The sequence below is a fragment of the Salvia hispanica genome, chromosome 4 (genome assembly GCF_029641045.1).
Source record: "Salvia hispanica isolate PSC_SH4W2 chromosome 4, Shi_PSC_v1, whole genome shotgun sequence".
NCBI lineage: Eukaryota > Viridiplantae > Streptophyta > Magnoliopsida > Lamiales > Lamiaceae > Salvia > Salvia hispanica.
Window position 1 is genome coordinate 10,588,049 of NC_142695.1, and position 23,129 is coordinate 10,611,177.

Consider the following 23,129-nt stretch of genomic DNA (forward strand, 5'->3'; position numbering starts at 1 on the left):
AATAAAAGGTTCTTTAATATAATTCAGAGTTTCACCTAAGTGGCATCCTTGTGGTCAGTACGAACTCCGAATTAATATTTAAGATCCGAAAAAATCTTTTTGTTGTTTTTCTTTCTCAATTTAAATTAAATTACCGAATATTTACAATATTTACATCAATATTTACATATGACGTTAACCAGGTGGAACTTCAAATCCCTTTCCTACTGGTCATTTAGATGCTCTTAAAGTGTAGTGGAATTTCTTCCACTACACACACTTCTCCGTTTTCCCTATATATTTTTAATCTATGTCCATTAACGACAAAAGGTTCAGAGTTAGGGATACTCCCTGAAATCTCGACCGCTCCATTAGCACGTAATGCAGTGATAATATAGGGTCCTGCCCATTTTGATTTGAGCTTCCCAGGCATCAGCTTCAATCTTGACTGGAAGAGTAGTACTTTCTGGCCAACTTGGAGATCTTTGGTTCTCAGATTTTTGTCGTGCCACATCTTTGTTTTCTCCTTGTACCACATGGCTGAGTCGAATGACTCCAATCTGAGCTCTTCCAGCTCCTGTAGTTGTAGCTTCCTTTCCTCTTCATAGGCCTTAGCATCCACATTAACCTGTTGTACTGCCCAGTATGCTCGGTGCTCAATTCCCACTGGCAAGTGACACATCTTCCCAAAGACGATGCGGTAGGGGGACATCCCTATAGGAGTTTTGTATGCTGTTCGATATGCCCACAGAGCGTCTTCCAACCTCATGCTCCAATCTTTTCTGGAGGGGCTGACTGTCTTCTCTAAAATGCTCTTTATTTCCCTGTTTGAGATCTCTGCCTGCCCGTTGGCTTGGGGGTGGTAAGGACTGGATAGGCAGTGATGAACTCCGTACTTCTTCATCAATGCTTCGACCGTTCGGTTGCAAAAGTGAGTCCCTTGATCAGAGATGATTGCTCTTGGTATCCCAAACCGGCTGAATATATGACTCTTGAGGAACTTGGTGACTTCTTTGGATTCACAAGTGCTTGTGGCCTTGGCCTCTATCCATTTCGACACGTAGTCAACTGCCACTAAGATGTAGGAGTTTCCATAAGATGAGGGAAAAGGACCCATGAAGTCCATACCCCAGATGTCAAACACCTCACAAACTATCACTGGAACTTGCGGCATTTCATCCCTTGCGGAGATTCCACCGGTCAGTTGGCAACGGTCACAACCCTTGCAGAACTCGTATGCATCTCTATTCAGGGTTGGCCAGTAGAATCCGCTATCTAGCACTTTCCTATCAGTCTTCCTAGGTCCGAAATGCCCTCCACATGCCAAGGAGTGGCAATGCGTCAGTACATCCCGATGCTCCCAGTCAGGAACCCATCTTCTAATGACCTGGTCTGCTCCTGCCTTCCACAAGTATGGGTCGTCCCAGAAATAATACCTTGCCTCGCTCTTGATCTTCATCCTCTGAGCCTTTGTTACGTTTGGCACCATTGGCAGCTCTCCTGTTACCAAGTAGTTTGCCAAGTCCGCATACCAGGGTTCCTGTCCCACTTTCTCCTTACCCTTGGTTGTTGCGTCCTGACCAGTAAGTCTCATCACTTCTTCCCAATTGATCTTCCTTGCGGAGAAAATTACTTCGCATAAATGCTCTTCCGGGAATCGATCCCTTACATCTTCACTGTTCCCTTCTTGTATTATTCTGCTCAAGTGGTCCGCTACCTTGTTCTCAACTCCCTTCTTGTCTTCTACCTCCCAGTCGAATTCTTGTAAAAGCAGCACCCATCTGATTAGTCGAGGTTTTGACTCCTTCTTCGCAATGAGATACTTGATCGCCGCATGATCAGTATAGACGATGACTCTGGATCCCAGTAGGTACTGCCTGAACTTCTCGAATGAATAGACAACCGCCAACATCTCCTTCTCGGTGGTGTCATAATTCCGTTGGGCTTGATTCAGGGTTTTTGATGCATAGAATATCACGTACCTTTTTCCGTCTATCTTCTGACCCAGCACGGCCCCCACTGCATAGTCACTAGCATCGCACATCACCTCGAAGGGGTGATCCCAGTCAGGAGCCTGAATGATTGGTGCAGAAATCAACTTTTCCTTAAGGAGGTTAAAAGCAGCCTTGCAATGCTCATCGAAGACGAATTCCACCTCGTTCTGGAGATGTCTGGTGAGTGGTTGGGCAATCTTGGCGAAATCCTTGATGAATCTTCGATAAAATCCCGCATGGCCAAGGAAACCTCTTATTCCTTTCTGATCAGTAGGGAAGGGTAGTTTGGATATGACATCCACCTTGGCTTGGTCCACCTGGATCCCTTTTTCCGACACCACGTGTCCTAGGACAATTCCTTCTGTAACCATAAAGTGGCATTTCTCAAAGTTCAAGACCAGACTCTTTGCTTGACACCTTCCTAGCACCATATCCAAATGTCGCAAGCACGAGTCGAAAGAGTCTCCATAGACGGTGAAATCATCCATAAAGATCTCTATACAATCTTCAATCAAGTCCGAGAATATGCTCATCATGCACCGCTGGAAAGTACCGGGGGCGTTGCATAAGCCAAATGGCATACGCCTATACGCATAGGTTCCAAATGGGCACGTGAATGTGGTCTTATCCTGGTCCTCCGGGTCCACATAGATTTGAAAGTATCCACTGTACCCATCCAAAAAGCAGAAGTACTTCCTCCCAGCCAGTCGCTCCAGCATTTGATCGATGAATGGCAGGGGGAAGTGGTCCTTCCTAGTTGCAGCGTTCAGCCTTCGGTAATCTATACACATTCGCCAACCAGTAACTAGTCTGGTGGGCACTAGTTCATTCCTCTCATTCTTAATCACCTGGATCCCTGACTTCTTGGGGACCATATGGATTGGGCTAACCCATTCACTGTCTGGCACCGAGTATATAATGCCCAGTGAGAGCAACTTCAAGATTTCCTTCAGTATCTCTTCTCGCATGTTTGGGTTCACCTTTCTTTGAGAGTCCCTATGCGCCTTGGCTCCATCCTCTAGCCTAATGTGGTGCATGCAGACGTCCGGGCTTATACCTACCAGGTCCGTAAGGCTCCATCCAATAGCCTTCTTGTTTTTGCTCAGCACGGTCAGTAGTCTTGCCTCTTGTTCTTCAGTCAACCCGTTGTTGATGATTACGGGGAATGAGTCTTCCTCCCCTAGGTAGGCATACTTAAGGGTTGCCGGCAATTTTTTCAACTCCACTTGCGGGGGTAGTGTGTCTGTAGGTAAAGGGTTCTTCTTTGAATCCTCCTCTTGTTCCTGTTCAGTATCTAATTTTTCCTCCATATTGGCCGGTACCACGGCCCCTACGGATCCTGCTAGCTCTGACTTCTGACAGAATTCCATAATTGCCTCCTCGATCTCTTCGTCAGTCAACCCTCGGCTACTGATCAGATCACACCATGCGGCTGCTTCCACGTCAGCCTGGGCATACACATCCAAGGCTTGGAGCTTTTCCTGCAATAATTCGGTCTCAAGAAATTCTTGGACTAGGGGGTCAATTACATCAACATAACATAGATTTTCAGAATCTATTGGTCTCTTCATGGCTTCGTTGATGTCAAAGACAAATTTCTCACCATTAAAGTCAATGCATATTGTCCCTTCGGCCATATCCACAATTGTCTTAGCCGTTCTTAAAAATGGTCTTCCTAACAATATCCCGCTAGACTCCCTAGCTTCTGGTTCACTCATTTTAATGACATAAAAATCAGCGGGATAAGTAAAGTTCTGTATCCTGACCAGCACATTTTCTAACACACCCTCAGGATTGATACATGACCTATCAGCCAATTGGATTAACACCCTAGTATTCGACAATTTTACCCCCTTTAACCGATTATAAATGGATAATGGCATAACATTGATAGATGCTCCTAAATCACACATTGCATGCTCGATTTTCACATCTCCAATCGTTATGGGCAGGGTAAACATACCTGGGTCGGCTCTCTTGGGTGGTAGCTTCTCCTGTACAATGGCCGATGCTATTCCCTCCACCATGATCTTTCCATCTTCCTGGGCCTTCCCAGCTATGAACTCCTTTATAAACTTCCCCAGAGGGGGCAGTCTCACGGCTTGGAGGAACGGTATAGTGACATCCAGCTTCCCAAAGATCGACATGAAATCCACCGGGTTTTCTTTCTTCCTCTTCGTCACAAACCGATATGGGAACGGTTTTTCTCTCTTAGCCTCTCCAGTCAGTCCTTGTGGAATTCCCGTTTGAGCCTCCTGGGTTGGAGGTTTCAATGTGGGCATTACTCCTCCCGGTTGCTCATTCCCAGGTTGTGTTTCTTCCTCCTTTCGTTCCACGGTAGGCTTCTCGCTTAGAAAAAACGGGTCCTCCATCTGAGGCAGAGGCCTCTTGAGCTCTTCCGCTGGAATGACGTCGCTCAGCACCCTTTCACCATTAGACTCCCCAACAGGGTTCTTGAGCTGAGGTCCATTATAGGCTGTCCCGGACCGCAGTGTAATCTTGCTCACATTTGCCTTCTCAGGTACATGGACTGTAGATGGGAGTTTCCCTGAGTTCCCCTTCATTTCGCCCACTGAGTTAGCGAGCTGGGCCAACTGCCTGTTTATCATATCCATATTTGCCCTATGCTCCTTCTGGGCACTTTGCATTCCTTGCATTGTCTCATTACTGGATTTTTAATGCTTTGCTGCGAGGCAAGCATTTCTCCCATCATGTCCTCCACGGACTTCCTCGACCTGTTTGGGTGATGGAATTGGCTCGAGCTCTGATGCTGGTTATACTGAGGTGGTGGGTTTGACTGGTAGCCTGAGAAATTTTGTTGGTTTTGGTTCGGTGGGTACTGGTTATACTGGGCAGGAGGGTTATACTGATCGTGGTTGTGCTGGTATTGACTTTGGTTTTGGTGGTGGGTGTTATGTTGAGGCCCTGGGTTAAATTGGTGCTAGTTCTGGTTTTGATTGTGGTTTTGGTTTTGGTAGTTTCGCTGATGGGGTGGCACATAGGTAGGGTTCGGGTTCTGGTTTTGAGAGTTTTGGTTCTGAGGATGCTGGTTTCTTCCTACCCAGTTAGACTGGTAGTCAGGGTTTGTTGGTCCGCGGTTGGGATATTGGTTCGGCTGGGGGTTGGGTTGATTTGGAGCCTGATTCTGTTCTGATTCTGATTCCCATCTCCCCATCGGAAATTTTGGTGGTCCCTCCACGGTGCATCTCTTTGTTTCCCCGGAATCCAATTGCCGTTGGAATTGTAATAACCCGCGGCATTCGCTTGCTCCACATCCGGCGAGTTGTCCGGCTGATCATACGGTAGTGCTGGGGCTTCTTGGCCTCTAGTTGGAGAAGGTGGTAGAGTGTTCTGCTTGATTGCAGTCAGCAGTTCCTTCTTCAATTCCTCCATCTTCAAGTCCATCCGTTCCTCCTGGTCAGTAGCCGAAGCACTCGCTACCCTTTCTCTGCTGTACCCATCTCTCGCGTTGTCGTACGTCTTCTTCGCATTCAACAGCTTGCGTAGCACCTTTTTGGCTTCACTCACTCTCAACTGGGTGAAATCTCCTCCAGATGATGAATTCGTCAGATCCTTGGTTTCCTTGTTCATCCCCTCATAGAAGGTGTGATGCACCTCTATCTCCTTCATGCGATGGTTGGGGCATGACTCCAGAAGGCTCATGTACTTCTGCCAGTACTCGCTCAGGGTTTCATCATATTCTTGCCTTATGCACGATATTTTCCTCTTCAATGCACTTGTCTTCGAAGATGGGAAAAATTCGGCTAGGAATGCGGACTTGAAGTCGGCCCATGTATTGATGGAGTCGGCTGGCAGGCGCATGAACCAAGTGTTGGCCTCTCCCTTTAGGACAAAAGGCAGGGCCTTCAGTCTGTAATCGTCCTCGCTCGCTCCTGCTGGCCGCCTCTGTGCCTTACAGATTTACGCTAGGAGAAGAGTCTCGCCCGGCGACCGCCGGAGGACATGTGGCGGTCCGCCACCGAAGGGTCAGAGTCTCTGGACTCCAACGCGGCGACCGCCGGCCAAGGTGCGGCGGCCCGCCGGAGAAAGGCGGCGAATCCGACCAGCCCTAGATTTGCTCCAAGATTTACCAAACTTTGAAGATCTTTTCCTTCTATGATGAGGAATAATCTTCCCCTATAAATAGGATCTCAAGCTTCATCAAAGAGAGTTTCACACAACAAGAACACATTCATAGAGAAAGAGAGTGACTACTTGCAACATTCATAGAGATCAAAAGCTAGAGTACTTCAATTGTGCAAGGAGTTGGAGAAGGATTTCAAGAACATCAAGAACGACAAGGATTCAACCTACGGGTTTTATTTGCTTTAGTTTTATGTTCAAATTGTTTTCCCTTCAATCTATGTTTTTAGTTTAATCAGTCATGTGTAACTAAACTCATAGGATTCTAGGGATGTGTTAGTAGCAACTTTGGTTATACAATTCCGTTTTCTATTCAATATCCGTTTTGTTTTTACTTTGTTTCTTCCCTAAGTTAATCATGATGCTTCATAATTGAGTGACACAATTATGTATGATTCAATACAACTTGCTTCATAACTGTGACAGAGTTCTAGCGAGTTAGATCCACTTAGTAGACACTACAGTTAGCTTCCTTTAAAACGGCACTGTTAATTGAGAGTGAGGACTTTTCAAGGGTCTTAGGAGCTTTTTGGAGTTACGTGTTAGGATTGACAACCCTAATGTTAGTAATCAACGTTTGTATCGCATGAGCATAAGCTAGGTGACTCGTCCTTTCAAAGTATTAACTGTGCTAGGGTATTGTAGTTTGGAATTTGTATAACCATAAAAGTGAAAGCACATCCCTGGAATTCCCCTTATCTCTATACTTTTCTCTCCGTGATTTGCTTGCATTTAGTTGTTTACTGTTTTTAATATTTACTGTTTTCAAAAGTTTCCAAAAATTCTTGTTTCTCCAGATAGTAATTGAGTTCTAGTAGAAGATAGACACTTTGTGTACATCTTCCCCGTGTTCGATACCCGGTACTAACCTTTTGCTATACTATACCTACTCTGTATACTTGCAGGTATTTATAGTGCAAATAAAAAGTGCATCAACAGGTATGAACGCCATCCATCCCCGGCAACGGCGCCATTTTGATGGGTTCGGTCTGGGTCTTATGTCCTCGATGGTTTCGCATGTGGAATTGGAGTGTATCCAACTGATCAGGAAGAGATTCCCGACCCAGCTGAGTCGTTGATACGACGACCGAGACCGGACTTCAAATAAATTTCCTCAACCCACTTCTACTGATTAGTATAGCGGAGGTAAGGTTCGAATCCCACGAGGATGGACACGTTTAGATAACTGTGGTGACTTTCCTGGGTGTTTGGTTAGCTACCACGCTTGGGTTGAGATTTACCTAGACAGGAAATAAGGTAGTACTCTACTGACTAGTAGGCGGGAAAATAACAGACATGTGGGAGTGTTCGTGAAACTAGGGGACAAGGTGTATCAGAGACATGTGGAAAGTAGACAGTTACTAAAAGAGGAAAGTTAGAGAACAAAGTGTATCTGATGGCTGGGGGCTTTCTGACAAGTCTGGATAGTACCTCTGAAAAGTAGGGAACAAAAGTAAAAAGTAACTTAAAAGCAAAAGTAGACCAAATAAAGTTGATTTTGACGTTTTCTTCCTCACCAAGTATTGACGAAAATCATATGAACACAGACACCATAACTAAACTTCAGATTCATGCATTCAAACTCAAGATCCATCGATTAAAATGCTTAAACTTAAGTTAAACGGTAACTGCAACTTTACTTCTACTGGCTGACATGCAAGGTAATAATCACGGCGCAGAAAATGAACTCATGCACGAAAATTTGACTAACTTAGCTACAACTTCAAATCAACAACTCCCGAATAGAAAACACTTAGAAATTGAAAGCAATAACTAAATCTAACTTCCCTAGGCAGAATGAAGCAAACTCAAACCAAAGTGACATGTGAAATAGAAACTTCATAACGTAAATGTTGGAAAATAACAAAGTACTTCAAAAGAGCAACAACGATGAGTGTTTGCAGAATAACTAGTTGATGAAAACAAGTAAACTTTAACCAAGAAAGCGATTAAGATTGTTTGTGCCACTCCGGGCGATAATACTACTACACTGCTACGATAACTGGCTGGAACGACGGACTGATGACTTCTCCGGCAAACTCTGGACGTCAAGTGACCATGGCTGTGGCGAGGAACGAGAGGTAAAATGCTGAAGGATGGATCTTCTAGAGAGAATTCTACTAAGTGTGATTGTCAAACTCCGAACCGAACTCAAGCCGAACTCAAGCCGAACTTCTTCTCTCTCTCCAAATGGCTTCTTTTATAGGGAGGCTTGCCCTTGCTTTTAGGGTAGACTTCTCCCGCATTTTGACCTTTTTGCCCTTGTAAAATAATCATCCCAGCTATCCCCCTTCTCCATCTCGAGCCTTTTCTCTGGCGTGCATTCTGGTCAGTGTCGCACCCTTCTAGTGCCCTTTTTCACTTGCGTCACACGAATCGCCACCTACTGGCTTGGATCCTTCAATCCTGCACACTTAAGCAACTGTTTTGCAGATAATACATGTAATTCACGACATACTGACCAGTAACCAAGGCTTAGAATACGACTTATCACCCTCCCCAGGGCGACGATTTACTAGTCTGCGCCCGATGCGTGTAGGCGCGCATCAGATCCCACGCCCCGAGATCCCCGACCAGCGCCTAACATTTCAAGAGGCAACGCCAAACAGGGAAGACGAGGAAGACGAGGACGCTACAGAGCATGAGGCAGAGGATAGCAGCCGGCCAAAGAGAAGCCGCCCAGTAGGCCACCCTTCTAGGGACAGCCGAATGGCATATATAGCTTCAGGGATCCAGCGACTGCAGCTGGGTCAAGACAACCAATGGGAATTTATGTGACGATGGCGACAGGAGAACCAGCTGTGGATGGCTCGTCAAGAGTAGAGGTAACCTCCATCTGAGTAGAGGTAACCCACACCATCCACTTCTCTTCAAACTTATTCCTTCCTTCGCATTGAATAAGTTTGGGGGGGTTTGACGTGGATTGGTGATGTTCTCCCTCCCCACTATCTTTGGTGATGATGAACTTCTGGATTGGTCGATTATTCGTGAACTATTTTGATCTTTATTTTGTTTCTATTTGATTTGTGTATGTCCCTCCTATGGGACTTGAATATGGGAATGTAATGATCGTATACTTAGCCATATTGTGAGGTGTTTATTTTTGGGCGCTTATGATAATTTCTTTTTGTTGTCTGGAAAATGCTTTGTGAAAATGGCAGGAATATACTTAATTGGTTATGATTTGCTTTTGAGTGAATTGCTTGTTTGCTTGTTCAATGCCAATTCCCAGTGAGATTTGAGCCTAACATTCGTTTCTGTGTGATTTTATCAAGTACTTGTTGTTTCTAGAACTTGCTCCTAATCATTTTTAAGTCTACATAGTGAATGTGAATTTAGGAGATGGCGTTAGGCATTCCTTGTTTTTCCCTTCACAATTGTAGATATTTTGTCTTAATCCTTAGTCAGCCCTCCTAGCTTAAAAAGTGTCAATTGTTGATTAATTGTTAAATCACTCTCAAAAGTGACAAGCCTACAAACTTAGAAGCACATATGGGGCGTTGTACGAAAATAGGGAGGTATAAGCTAGACAAATTCTAGAGTGAAAAAAAAATAAAAAATTGTGGAGGTATTGGGTTTCTAAATAAGTGGGAATCGGATGGGAGGAAGAAGTTCGACAAAGTCGCACTTATTTGAGCTTTGTATGGGAAATGGTGTTGTTTGGGAATCGTAATATGTGGGTACTTGTGCTTCGTATTCTTTTCAGCCACTTAGCCTAAACTTTCTCTACCGTCCAAAGAGCCACATACAACCTTAATAAAGTCCTTTCTTATTTTAGATTCACTTTCACACTCTAGTAGAGGAGATGTTTGATTTTGAGCAAGCCTATGGTAAGCACTACTTGTATTTTGATTTGAGTGATTATTATTGAAGCCTCTATACACTTGAAAGTGAAAGAGACATATAAAAAATTACACTTCATAAACCTGCGAGGGCATTGGAAACAAGTGATACACGAGACAGTAACTCAAGGAAAAGTTTGATTGATTTGTGTATGTTTCCATGCCATGTCTTTTAAAATCTTTATCTGAAGCAAAGCCCAATTTCACCTCTTGTATGAGTTTATTGTTGTGATCTTCTTGTTCTTATTTAAGGACAAATAAGGTTTCAAGTTTAGGGGAGTTGATAAACTCATGTTTTAGTCGGTTTATTTGGTTTGTTGAAGTGTTTAATGTCAAGTTTAATGCTTGAATTGTTTATTTCCAACCAATTATTCTATCTTTTGGAGTTTTATGTGTTTGTTGAGTATTTTAGAAAAAAATGGATGGAAAAGGAGTAAAATGCAACAGATTGGGAGTATTCTGCTACACCCGGTCGGGTGAGTTTCATGTGTAAAAATTACACCCGGCCAGGTATAATGAAGACAGCGTCATGAGTCCAGAAAGGGGTCTAAAATGGCCACCCGGCCGGGTGGATTTCCAGCAAAAATATTCCACCGGTCTTTGACCTAATCGAGCTTTTGGGAGTTAGGGGTTTTAGGATTAGAAGGGGACTTCAATCCTAGCACCTAATCTGTAGGTTTCTCACCTCAGGAGGGGGTTTAATCTATAATTGTGGTCGACTTAGTAATTCTAGAGACACCAAAAGGTAAGGCAATTTGATTGGATAAGAGCTTGGAATTGTGCATCGGATCCTTGAGTTCTACAATTTTCTTCATATTATCTTTTCACTCCATGTTTACTTTCTTTTACTTGTTTACTTGTTTATTATATGCTTTTATTAGTGTTGCGAAAAAAATGAAATCTTTCCCGATTCTCTAGATAGTAGTCAATGTTTGTTCGTGCTAGTTAAGTTGATACAAATTTGTCTCTGTGGGATACGATACTCTTGCTTGCTAATTGCTACACTAGCCCCGTACACTTGCGGGTATCACTTGTGTTAAAATAAGTCGAGTCAAGTATACAAAACAAGTATTTAAAAGTATAACTTCTGCACGTATGCAGATGTGCAATGTAATATAAAAGGTGTCAAACCCACGTGAAGGAGATTAATTGCTAAAACGATTAAATCTAACTAAAAAACGGTAAAATAGTAGTACAAATTTGTGGTTTTATTCACAACTTTCAAAATTTGTGAGCAAGTCTACATGACTAAGAAAAGTTTATGTATTAAGTTATCGATAAATGATAAGGCTAATTTCATGCATCGGTTATGTGGTGAAAAGCACTATATTTTACTGGGTCTAACACAGTTTTTAAGCCAGGTGTGTGACGGAATCGCTAGATCCAGGAAAAGTCGGAGGAAACGGACTAGCGAAGGAAATGAAGGAAAGTGAGCAGAAGTGAAGGGAAAAGAATGGCTAGAAGAAGAGAGTCAATAGCTGAGGACAACAAAGACTATCTACACAAAAAAACACACACTTGGGAAATGGGAGTTCTGGGGTAGTTTAGGGTTCTAAGGGTTTCATCTTCCGAGAAAGTCAGTCGTAACACCGTCCTTGCGAAGGGCGAAGAAACAATCTACTTACATTCTGTTTTTGCACTTTATTTCGTTCGAACTTCACATTTTGGAAGTCGATTTGGTTGTTGCTGTTACCGATTATCTATGCATTCAGTTTGTTTTTGTCATATTGGTGTTATCTTGTGTTGATCTACGTTGATTCTATGTTGTTTGAAGTTTTATTTCGGCAGTTGCATGTTAATCTCTATTTTGGTCAATTCTATTCTTGATCTGGGGAATACGGCGGTAGATCTGTGTTGTTGTTGTTGATCGGAAGTTGTTTAGTGATCCTGTAGCTATGGGTATGTTTTTGGCCGGAGTTCGTGTCGGATGCTTGGATCCGGAGTGGATTTAGCATCCGAGGTTGGATCTGAACAGAGGATTCAAGTTGTGCATGGATTTTGAGTTTTCTATTTCCTTTCTGTCTTACTTCGTCTAGTAGCCGTAGATCTGTTTAGTTTTTAATTGTTCTTCGTTAAATTGCTTAAATCTAGTCTGCTTTGTTTTCCGGTCACATTTCATCTCTGTTTCTACTGAGTTTTTATGCAATTTGATTTGAAGAAGATGATGTCGTTGTTAGTTAGTACTTTAGTTAGTTATTTTTCCAGCTTTTCGTCCGTACTCTGCTTTTTCAGCCATAGTCCCCACCGTCAGTTTATTTCTCAGGTCTAGGTAATTTAGAATAGTTTCTTAGATCTAGTGATTGTCTCAGTTTCCAGTTTACATGCATGATTTCCGTTTGCCTAGATCTAGCTGCTAGCGTAGCAAATTTCAATTCCAAATTAGTTTAGCTTCCTCAACCCAAAAATGCGTGGCAGCAGCCAACCCAAAAATAGTTCCCAAATCCATGAGCATGTTCATTTCGCATCCGTCTCTGTGGGATCGATCCCTACTTCCCTGTGCTAAATTTTAGTATACATGGTTGAGGGTTTTTGAAGTGGTATTTTGTGTGTCCGACGACCGAGATCTTCCAACGATCCGTGAGTTCCTAGACCTTGTGATCTAGTGGATTCACTGGACCTAGGAGACTTGTTATTCCTTACTTTTGGATGCTTGTCCGAATCATAGGATGATTGAAGCGGAGACTTACTATCTGTTTTACGAAGGTACAAACCCTGAGTCAAAGGACTAGATGAATTCCTCAAGCGGGGGAAATTTCACCAAAAATAAAGCAAGTGAAGCCAGAGGACTTTGGGAAGATTGATCGAGGCAAAGAAGGCCTATGCTAACCCGCGGAGCATATTGAGAAGGGGGTCAGCCAATGCAGTAACGGAACAAGATGACAAGAAGGTGGAAGATAGGATAGATAAATTGGAGAAAGCACTGCTGAATGCAATTGAGAAGTATAACCCTCATGCTCCAGCGGAAAATGAGAAACCCCCTGGTCCAGAGGAAAGGCAACTTCAGCCTTATTTCGGTCAGCCCGGTGAAGGGGAATGCCAAGCCCAAGCAAATTCGATGGGGAGCTGGAATCCGGATGGAAGTTGGAACCAAGGAAGACAAAGGGATGCCCCATGGAGGACTCACCCCAATTTTAGATGGACTGACAATGATCAAAGTCAGCCACCCCCGCTGCAGATCACGAATTATGCACACCCTCCGGAGAGGCAGTCCAACTGGTCAGGGAAAAGTCAAGAAGGACAATTGCAACTGGGGTACAGGAATCAGGACCATACTAATTAGGGAAATAGGAATCAGAACAATCCAGGGAGCTCCTATGTGCCACCTCACCAGAGGAATAACCAGGGGAACTATCAGAATTCCCAACCGAATCACCAAGGGAATCAAGGGTCTAGCAACCAGTACAATAACCACCAAGGAAATCAAGGGAACTATCGGCAGAACCAAGGTCAAGGATCAAATTTTAATCAATTCAACTCCAGGCCACAAAGGAGTTTGGATGACATGGTCCACGACCTAGTGAATTCACAGCAGTTCATGCAGAATAACTTGCATTCCAACAACGACGTTGTGCACAAATTGCAAGACGCTCAGTCGGAACATAAAGCCGCCATGGATATGATGGCGAAGCAACTGTCCTAGATCGAAGTCTCTTTGAATGAGATGCGGGGAAATGAAGGGAAACTTCCTGCCACGGTCAAGCCACCAGACCGCGAAAACGGAGCAGTAGAGATCCAGGGAAGTGCCTCTAACTCGGTCCCTTTTCTTGTTAATGGTCATAGGGTGAAAGTCTATAGGGATAATTCTGAGCTGTGTATAGTGGAGGAAGTGCCACTACGCGCACTCTCTACTATCACCTAGACAGACGAGGAGGTATTCTCGATGAATTCCTGGGTCAGGTAAATTGGTTGACATTTTTGAAAATATGCAATGAACCAGGGAATCTCGGGGATACTCAAAAGGAATGTGTAAATAGTTTAACTACTTTTCAAACAAAGGAAAATCCAAAAAAATAGTATATACAATTTAAATCTCCCAAAAATATTTTAGAAGTACCAGACTCCAAAGGACAACCAATTCTTTATTTTCTAACCTTGACCTAGGAGTCTGGCGTCTTCAAATTTTTTTTATGTATAGGGTCATGGTCAGGGAAATCAGCTAGGGAAGGAGAGCCTGGAGGAAGAAGTCAAGGAGAGCCTGGAGGAAGAAGTCAAGGAGGGATGGAGATAATTTGGATTTCAAAATTTGGCCGATATTTATGGGAGGTGTACGGTTTCTTACATCACGCCTGCAACCGCACCATCTTTTCATCAGAAAAGGCGAACCGTCGCTTCTCTCTCCAACAATCCCAATCGACGAAAATTGCATATTCCTCTTCCTTCTCTCTACTTTCGTTATCTCTCTAGAAACACAAACCCTAACCGAATTCGACCAAGTTTCTCTTTGATTTCAGATTTACCATGATGGATCCAACCCAAACCACCGGAAGTTCGCAGCCAATGGTGTATGACGCAGTTCTGTTAACAGAATTGACGCAAAAATTAGGTAGCGTCGAGAAAGCGAAGGAAGTCTATGCTCTGTTCTCCGCCAGCCTAATGACACCCGCGGCGGCCACACCACCACTGACGATTCCAGAGGATTCGGCGGCACAACCAGCAGTTCCCCAAGGAGAAAGGCCTCAAGATTCTGGATCTCAACAAGCAGAAACCGCTTCACGGGAGGCGGATACAGAAGAGGCAATGCATGAACGGCCGGCAGATGGTGGACAGAAGAATGGTGAAGCGGAGATGGAGACCGAAAGACAAGGTAACGGAAACCCTATCTCTGAGGGTAAGAAAGATACTGAGGGGGAAACCCCTGTTCGAGAAGAAAGTACTGAGGGGGAAACCCCTATTGTGGAAAAGATTGTTGAGGGGGAAACTCCTATTGTAGCAGAATTTGTTGAGGGGGAAACCCCTGTTCGAGCGTTGGTAGTTGAGGGGGAAACCCCTATGGAGACTGGGGATGAAACCCCGACGGATTTCAGGGGTGCGACCCCTGAACTCATGGAAGAGGGGGTGACCCCGAGTGATGTTAGGGGGGAAACCCCTGTGTATATTGAGGGGGCGACCCCGATGGTGGATGAAGTCGGGGAAACCCCGGAAAAACTTGTGGAAGAGACAGATCTACACATTACTAGAGTACCGGAGCCCGCAGAGGAAGGGCTAAATTTGATCGTGGACCTAGTAGATGACCAGGAGGAGAGTGAGCCCCAAGTGGACAAGAGGACAGAAAGGAGACTAGCCAGGAGGAGTCTGCTCGACGAGGTTGATGACTTGGTTGATGCTGAGAAAGAGGAGTTCCCTGCCCGAGGGACAGATGCTGATGAGGCAGAGGAACGTCGCCTGGTCAAGGAGAGGGCGAGAAAAGGGAAAGCAGCTGCGACCGGGTCTACACAGTCGAGGAAAGCTCCCTCCGTCAAGAAGGTTGCGGAGACCCTTTCCCCAGTGACCGACGTTCCCTCGACTGAGGAACAAGACAAGCCTACTCCTGAGCCAAATTCTGAATATGAAGAATCTGAAGAGGAGTTTGTTCCAGGACGCCCAGAGGTGTGGCTGACTAAGGAACTGCTGGAGTCGATGAGGCAGTTCGACGATCAGAAACGGGCCACAGTGTACAAGGAGCGATGCAGTGCAGGGGAAATGGCTAAGTCTGGGAAGCAGTACAGCCCCGAAGAACTTCGGTGATTGCATGCGATGAAGACTTCTGCGCATGTATCTATTCAATAGGGTTCGAGTGGTTGCTAAAGCATAGCCAGGAGAAAGTACCGGTGGACCTAGCACGAGTGTTTTTCTCCATATTCCGACTGAAGAACACCTCTGACCTTGACGCGGACTCCATAACTTTCAGGCTTTTTAATGAGGAACACGAGATGAGCATCCGGGAATGGTCCTTGAGGATGGGGTTGTTCACCAAGGCTGAGGATGATGAAGGAATATGGAACGAGAGGATGATCGGTGTGCCGAAGAATACGCTGGGTTTCAGAGTACAAGCAGCATGAGAACTAATCACTCACTCAAAGGCAGGGGCATTCAAGTCAAGCTATTCCAAGGCTTCTCACATCGAGGACAGAATCCTCCGTTTTGCTCAGACGTTTATCAGCTACAACCTAATGGGAACTGCAAATTCAGCTCTGACGACTACCGACCTTTATTTCACTTGGTGCATGGCAAAGGGCGTTAAGGTACATCTGGGTTATTGGCTGGCTCAAGCATGTCATCAAATGACCAGCAACCCTGCTCGACATATGTATACCTACCATCTCCTAGGCGCCTACCTCCAGCGGAACGTTGAAATGAAGATAGCCAAAGCCGCACCCTTGGTCGTGATGTGCGAGCCCCCGGAGGTTTTCAGTGTTGAATACTTTTTCAACAAGGGGTTACTTCAAGTTCACGGAAAACAAACCTTCTTCTACACGGTAGGAGACAAGGTGAAGGCGGAGACTGAGGAGGCTGCGGAGGCCGTACCAAGTGAAGAGGTCGAGGAGCTGAGAAAGGATGTCCAGGATGTGAGAAAGGAAATAGTGAAGGAGCTTGGGGGGATAAGGTAAGAATTGAACGGGAGCCGAGAAGAGATGAAGACCTTGTAGGGCAATATTGCAGACTTGGCAGTGAAGTCCGCTAAGCAAAACGAGCGGATGACGGAGGCTGTGGACCTTGTAATGAAGATGATGAAATGGTTGCAGAAGACACTCCCCTTGACCCAGTCGAAGGTAACTCCTGGGTCCAGCAGCGAGGTCAAGCAACCAGTCCAGAGCAGTCCCTCTGTCCAGCGTGCACCGCACCCGCTCAAGCAGATGGTCTCCCCATCCGTACCCAAGCAACTGTCAATCCCAACGAAATCAAAGTCTGTCATGATCAGGAAGCCAGTATCTGACCAACCAGAACAGGAAGAAGAGGAGCCGGAGCAGCCGGCAAAAAAGAAAGTGAAGATGACCCGACCCGGAATCCCACCCCAATCTGGCTCTCAAGGGAGCCAGCCCCAGAAGTGAATCACCCCCATGACCAAGTAACTTTTAATTTCTGTTTTCAGTTATTTTTCTTTGTTCTTATTGTTTATTTGATATTTGCCATCTGTGTTTGTTTTCTCCCACTTAGTCCAATGCTTGGTCTAAGTGTGAGAAGTTTATTTTTCTGTTTTGTTGTGTCTTCTCCCACTTAGCCCGTTGCTCGGTCTAAGTGTGAGAAGTTTTTCTTTGCGTTTTGTTTTATTGTGTCTTCTCACACTTAGCCCGATGCTCGGTCTAAGTGTGAGAAGTCTTTAAGTCTAGTTTTTGTTTGTGTCGCATTAGCCAGTGAATACAATACGGCATGATCTCCTTAGTGAAAGTAATTGAAAATAGGAGGTATTTCAACTTAGAAGCCTTTTCCTTTAATAAGCTAAGTCAATCTGAATGAAGTAAGAACGATAGATGATGCCTTAACTTACTTAGTTGTGAAGCCCCACTATAAGAGTGAGTTATAAGCCTTAAATAACTTTGAGCTAACACATGTAAAGGGGCCGCCACTGAATACTTAGGGAGAAGAGTCATGAAGGAGAAAAACAGGGGAATTGGGTTATGAAGGTATAAGCTGGACGAAGTCCAGGAAAAGGAGTTATAAGCTGGACGAAGTCCAGAGGAGAGAAGAGGGAAATGGAGGAATAAGCTGGACAAAGTCCAGAGAAAAAAAAATGAAAAAAAAGAAGGAGGTATAAGCTGGACGAATTCCAGGGGAAAGGTGTCTAAGGGCAGGAACAATAATAACCTGACCCGGGAAAAAGAGGAGGAAACTCTCATAACCCGACGCTTCAGTGGTATGGCAATAACTTAAGAGAGAATCGGTCCTGACATCCCTGGTGAGGAATGAGTGATCGAGTGAATCCAACAATTGGGTAAGTAAAAGACTATCTTGACGAACTGACAGATTGGCTAGGTAGAGGAAGGGAAAGGGCCTATTTGGAGGAGTGCAGCCTGTTGGATTGACCTTAATCTTGTGGGGACGGTTGCCTAAAGGTTGAAGCTAGCTCATGCATATGTGCGTCAGTTATGTCTAGGTCTAGGAGTCTGTGTTAAATTAGAGTCTAAAGAGTCGGTCGAGGGATAACCTTGCTTTGAAATTCGCCTTATTCTTTTTTTCTTGTCTTTATACTTGAGGACAAGTATGGTTTAAGTGTGAGCAGTTTGATAAGGCTAATTTCATGCATCGGTTATGTGGTGAAAAGCACTATATTTTACTGGGTCTAACACAGTTTTTAAGCCTGGTGTGTGACGGAATCGCTAGATCCAGGAAAAGCCGGAGGAAACAGACTAGCGAAGGAAATGAAGGAAAGTGAGCAGAAGTGAAGGAAAAAGAATGGCTAGAAGAAGGGAGTCAATAGCTGAGGGCAACAAAGACTATCTATACCTCGTTGGGCCCCACTTCAACGCCTATAAATAAAGGAGCATGCACCACACGCAGAGAGACGAATTTTGCTCTGGGCTCACACAAAAAAAACACACACTTGGGAAATGGAAGTTCTGGGGTAGTTTAGGGTTCTAAGGGTTTCATCTTCCGAGAAAGTCAGTCGTAACACCGTCCTTGCGAAGGGCGAAGAAACAATCTACTTACATTCTGTTTTTGCACTTTATTCGTTCGAACTTCACATTTTGGAAGTCGATTTGGTTGTTGCTGTTACCAATTATCTCTGCATTCAGTTTGTTTTTGTCATATTGGTGTTATCATGTGTTGATCTACGTTGATTCTGTGTTGTTTGAAGTTTTATTTCGGCAGTTGCATGTTAATCTCTGTTTTGGTCAATTCTGTTCTTGATCTGGGGAATACGGTGGTAGATCTGTGTTGTTGTTGTTGATTGGAAGTTGTTTGGCGATCCTGTAGCTATGGGTATGTTTTTGGCCGGAGTTCGTGTCGGATGCTTGGATCCGGAGTGGATTTAGCATCCGAGGTTGGATCTGAACAGGGGATTCAAGTTGTGCATGGATTTTGAGTTTTCTATTTTCTTTCTGTCTTACTTCGTCTAGTAGCCGTAGATCTGTTTAGTTTTTAATTGTTCTTCGTTAAATTGCTTAAATCCAGTCTGCTTTGTTTTCCGGTCACATTTCATCTCTGTTTCTACTGAGTTTTTATGCAATTTGATTTGAAGAAGATGATGTCGTTGTTAGTTAGTACTTTAGTTAGTTATTTTTCCAGCTTTTCGTCCGTACTCTGCTTTTTCAGCCATGGTCCCCACCGTCAGTTTATTTCTCAGGTCTAGGTAATTTAGAATAGTTTCTTAGATCTAGTGATTGTCTCAGTTTCCAGTTTACATGCATGATTTCCGTTTGCCTAGATCTAGCTGTTAGCGTAGCAAATTTCAATTCCAAATTAGTTTAGCTTCCTCAACCCAAAAATGTGTGGCAGCAGCTAACCCAAAAATAGTTTCCAAATCCATGAGCATGTTCATTTCGCATCTGTCTCTGTGGGATCGATCCCTACTTCCCTGTGCTAAATTTTAGTATACGTGGTTGAGGGTTTTTGAAGTGGTATTCTGTGTGTCCGACGACCGAGATCTTCCAACAATCCGTGAGTTCCTAGACCTTGTGATCTAGTGGATTCACTGGACCTTGGAGACTTGTTATTCCTTACTGTGCACGCAGTCTAATTAAACCGAAAAGTGAAGGAGCTTCAATAAACCATAATAATATTGGATATTAAGATTAAGATACATATTAAATTGTGGTATTAAGCAAACGCATAGATTATAAATTACATATTACTCAAACGAATTCTACTGATATTTTGGATATATGTATATTTGAAATGGTTCAAACTAACTAAAACATGAAATTATTCACACTTAAAAAATAATCAGCTTTTCATTTGAGTTCTTATATAAGAACAACTAAAAGGTATAACTGTTTTGGAACATTTTAATATGGTCCAACATAATAGTCTAAAGATTGTATAATATTTATGGCTATTTATTGATTGACCCGATTACGTGATCTACTAAGGTTATATAATTTATAGGGTCAAACGATTATCTATAAAAGTATAAAGACTATTGTGCAGATACTACTTTGGATAACTTTAATTTTGTTATGGGTGAAATTAAAGTTATAATAAAGTTAGGGACTTATTCTCTAAATACATGGTTATGGTCCCCAAGTGCAACTCTATAAATAGGTCAATAGATTCTCATTCCTATTGATCAGACGTAATATCAAGACCCTACAGATTACATAGAATCTGTGAGAGAGCGGTGTCACTTGGAAGACTAGTTTCCATACTTCAGAATCATCAACAACATCATGAATCCCAATCCATGTACGCTTCCGTTTTATGTTTATCAATCGTATTTGACATGTGTGATTTATGTGATGATTTATGTGAATCATTAATTTGATTCCAACCATTGGTATCAGAGCCAATATATGTTGGAACGGATTGATAATTCGTTGATTTATAATTCTGTGTTGGATTCGGTGTATGAAAATTATGTGATCAAATTGATGAAGAATTTTCGAACTAAAATCTTGAAGTTTGTTGAATTTATTCAAAAAGTTTTTCAACTCATAGTTGATTATTAATGCAAGCAAATCGAGATGTGATTGGTTTATGGATTGAGATTTCATATTTCATTGCAATGTGTTTCGGTTAATCAATTCTTTTATTGATTTTATGTAATGCGTTTAAATCTTGCAATGATTTGCGTGAAATTTGTTATGATTTGATTTTTGAATATCTGGTCTACAACTTCATTCCAGTTCCTTTGGGGGATTTTCAAATCAAATTTTTAGAGTCTGTTTACAAATTTTTGATAAAAATTTGTATTCAAAATCCATTAATCAGTTTTCAAAATTCAATTCTTAATGATTTCTGGCTGCCATCTATTTTTTTTCCGACGAACGGAGAGCCGGCAAATTCCGGCGATATCGGAGCGGTTGGCGACAGTTGGGGAGGTGAAACAGTGCCTTGTTTTGTGAAACGGCGTGATACTTCCTGAAACAGCGTGCGCCGATCTGAAAACTTAGTTCAGATATACTTTAATATTTAGGCACAATATTATGATTTAAAAACAGCCAATTATTTCTTTTGAGTAAATATAAAATATGTAAAGTGTTTTGGCCACCTATAATTAATATATGAAAAGGGTCGTGTTTAAATATTGGGGCCACCAAAATTTTTGGGCATAAATTTCCTTTTCTCTATTTATATTTACTCAAAATATCTGCTAAAGAGTCCGGAAGTATTTTTTCAAACAATTAATAGTATTTTTAATTGTTTTTGTTTTTAAGTAATTAATTAAATAATGACTTAAAGCTTTTGTTTTCTACCATTCCAAATAAATTAATTAAAGCATTAACTCACCAAAGTGGGCTTTGATGTGTAGATTAATTTTATTTAGAATGTAAAGATTATTTGTATACTTAAAATACATGCGAATAGTTAATCGACCCAAAGGAAGATTGTTATTTGGCCGTATTTTTTGTGTACTTTGTGGTAATAATATGAGATTATCCTTAAGTCATTGTGGACACTAAGTCGGCTCAAAGGAAGACTTATTGTTTGACAGGAGATGATTATCTATATTTGATTACTACGTATTAAGATATCACTTGCAAGTTAATTATTTTGTCCAAAGATGAAATTTTAATGTTGTGTCGGCATCTTGAAATGGGAATTGTCATTATTTAATTTATTTACATATTATTTACGTGAGCTAATTATTGTCCTACTTGTTATATTTGTTCTTTGCTAGCTCAAGAATCTGCTATTGGTTTTCTAAATTCCATTCCTTTACTAAAAGGCAATACCTATGCATCATGGAGAAGCAAGGTATTGATTGGTTTGGGGATTGCAAATTTAGACTATGCACTTCAGACGGAGCAACCTGCCCCTTTTACTGATGAAAGTTCCGATGAGGATAAACGGACTTTTGAGAGGTGGGAACACTCCAATCGCATGAGTCTTATGATTATGCAACATGCCATCCCTGAAAACTTTCGCGGTACTGTCCCGAAAGAAGCAACTGCTAAGGAATTTCTCGAGGCCATTGATATGAATTTCGCAAGCAATTAAAAGGTCGAAACGGCTTCATTGATGCATAAACTTGTGACTATGAGGTATAATGGCCGAGGGGAAATTAGGGAGCACATTATGGAAATGTCAAACACTACTTCAAAGCTTACGACACTTAATTTGACGATCAGTGATGATCAACTAGTGCATTTGGTTATGATATCTCTTCCTCATCAATTTGATCACTTCAAAGTTAGTTACAATACTGTGAAGGATAAATGGACATTGAATGAGTTGATTTCTCATTGTGTTCAAGAGGAAGAGAGATTGAAGCAAAGTAAGACAGAAAGTGCTCACTTAGCAACAAGCTATAGGGGTAAACGAGGAAGAGACAAGGGAAAGAGGGTTCTTTCCGAGTTCGCAAAGGGGAAGAGGATTCTTACTGATTCCTCCAGAAATGTTGTGGGTCCATCTGCAAAACAGTTTAAGAAGGAAAAATCAGCTTCAGTTTGCTTCTTTTGCAAGAAAGATGGACACAAGAAGAATGATTGTGAAGAATATCACGCTTGGCGAGTGAAGAAGGGTACATTTTTCACTTATGTTTGTTCAGAAGTTAATTTAGCTTCTGTACCTGGACATACTTGGTGGATATACTTTGGTGCTACTACTCATATAAGTGTGTCCATGCAGGGTTGCCTCCAGTGCCGAAAGCCGATTGATGCTGAAAGATTCATCTATGTGGGAGATGGCAAACAAGTTGAAGTGGAGGCAATAGGCATATTTAGATTATTACCGTCATTTAGACGGAATTTAATTTCTATTTCTGCATTGGACAAATTCGGTTATACTTGTTCATTTAGAAATAGTAGATTTAGTCTTTATCTAAATTCAACTTTGGTTGGCACCAGTTCTCTTTCTTATGGCGATAATCTTTATTTGCTTAATACTATTACTTCATTTAATGAAGCCCTGCATGTGAACTCACGAGGTACAAAGCGTAAATTAATAAGTGAGAATTCTGCTACAATTTGGCACAAACGTTTAGGTCATATTTCCAAACGGAGAATAGAAAGACTTGTGTCAGATGGAATTCTTACCATTCCCAATATGGAAAACTTTCAAGTCTGTGTTGAGTGCATTAAGGGGAAACAAACAA

The 23,129-nt window shown here is 42.6% G+C and overlaps 1 protein-coding gene across 1 annotated transcript; it reads left to right on the forward strand.

The window, feature by feature from the left end:
- Positions 1-21,940: 21,940 nt before the first annotated feature.
- Positions 21,941-22,692, forward strand: LOC148927229 (uncharacterized). Its single transcript, XM_089069955.1, has 2 exons — positions 21,941-22,556; positions 22,664-22,692. The coding sequence occupies exons 1-2, from the start codon at positions 22,055-22,057 to the stop codon at positions 22,690-22,692; spliced, it is 531 nt and encodes a 176-aa protein (XP_088926081.1). The 5' UTR covers positions 21,941-22,054.
- The last annotated feature ends 437 nt before the right edge of the window (positions 22,693-23,129 follow it).

Bases quoted from the DNA above. Each gene is read 5' to 3' on its own strand.
- LOC148927229 (XM_089069955.1), top strand. From the start codon at position 22,055: ATGCATAAACTTGTGACTATGAGGTATAATGGCCGAGGGGAAATTAGG. The intron at 22,557-22,663 runs GTACATTTTTCA...GTGTCCATGCAG, and splicing joins CGCTTGGCGAGTGAAGAAGG to GGTTGCCTCCAGTGCCGAAA.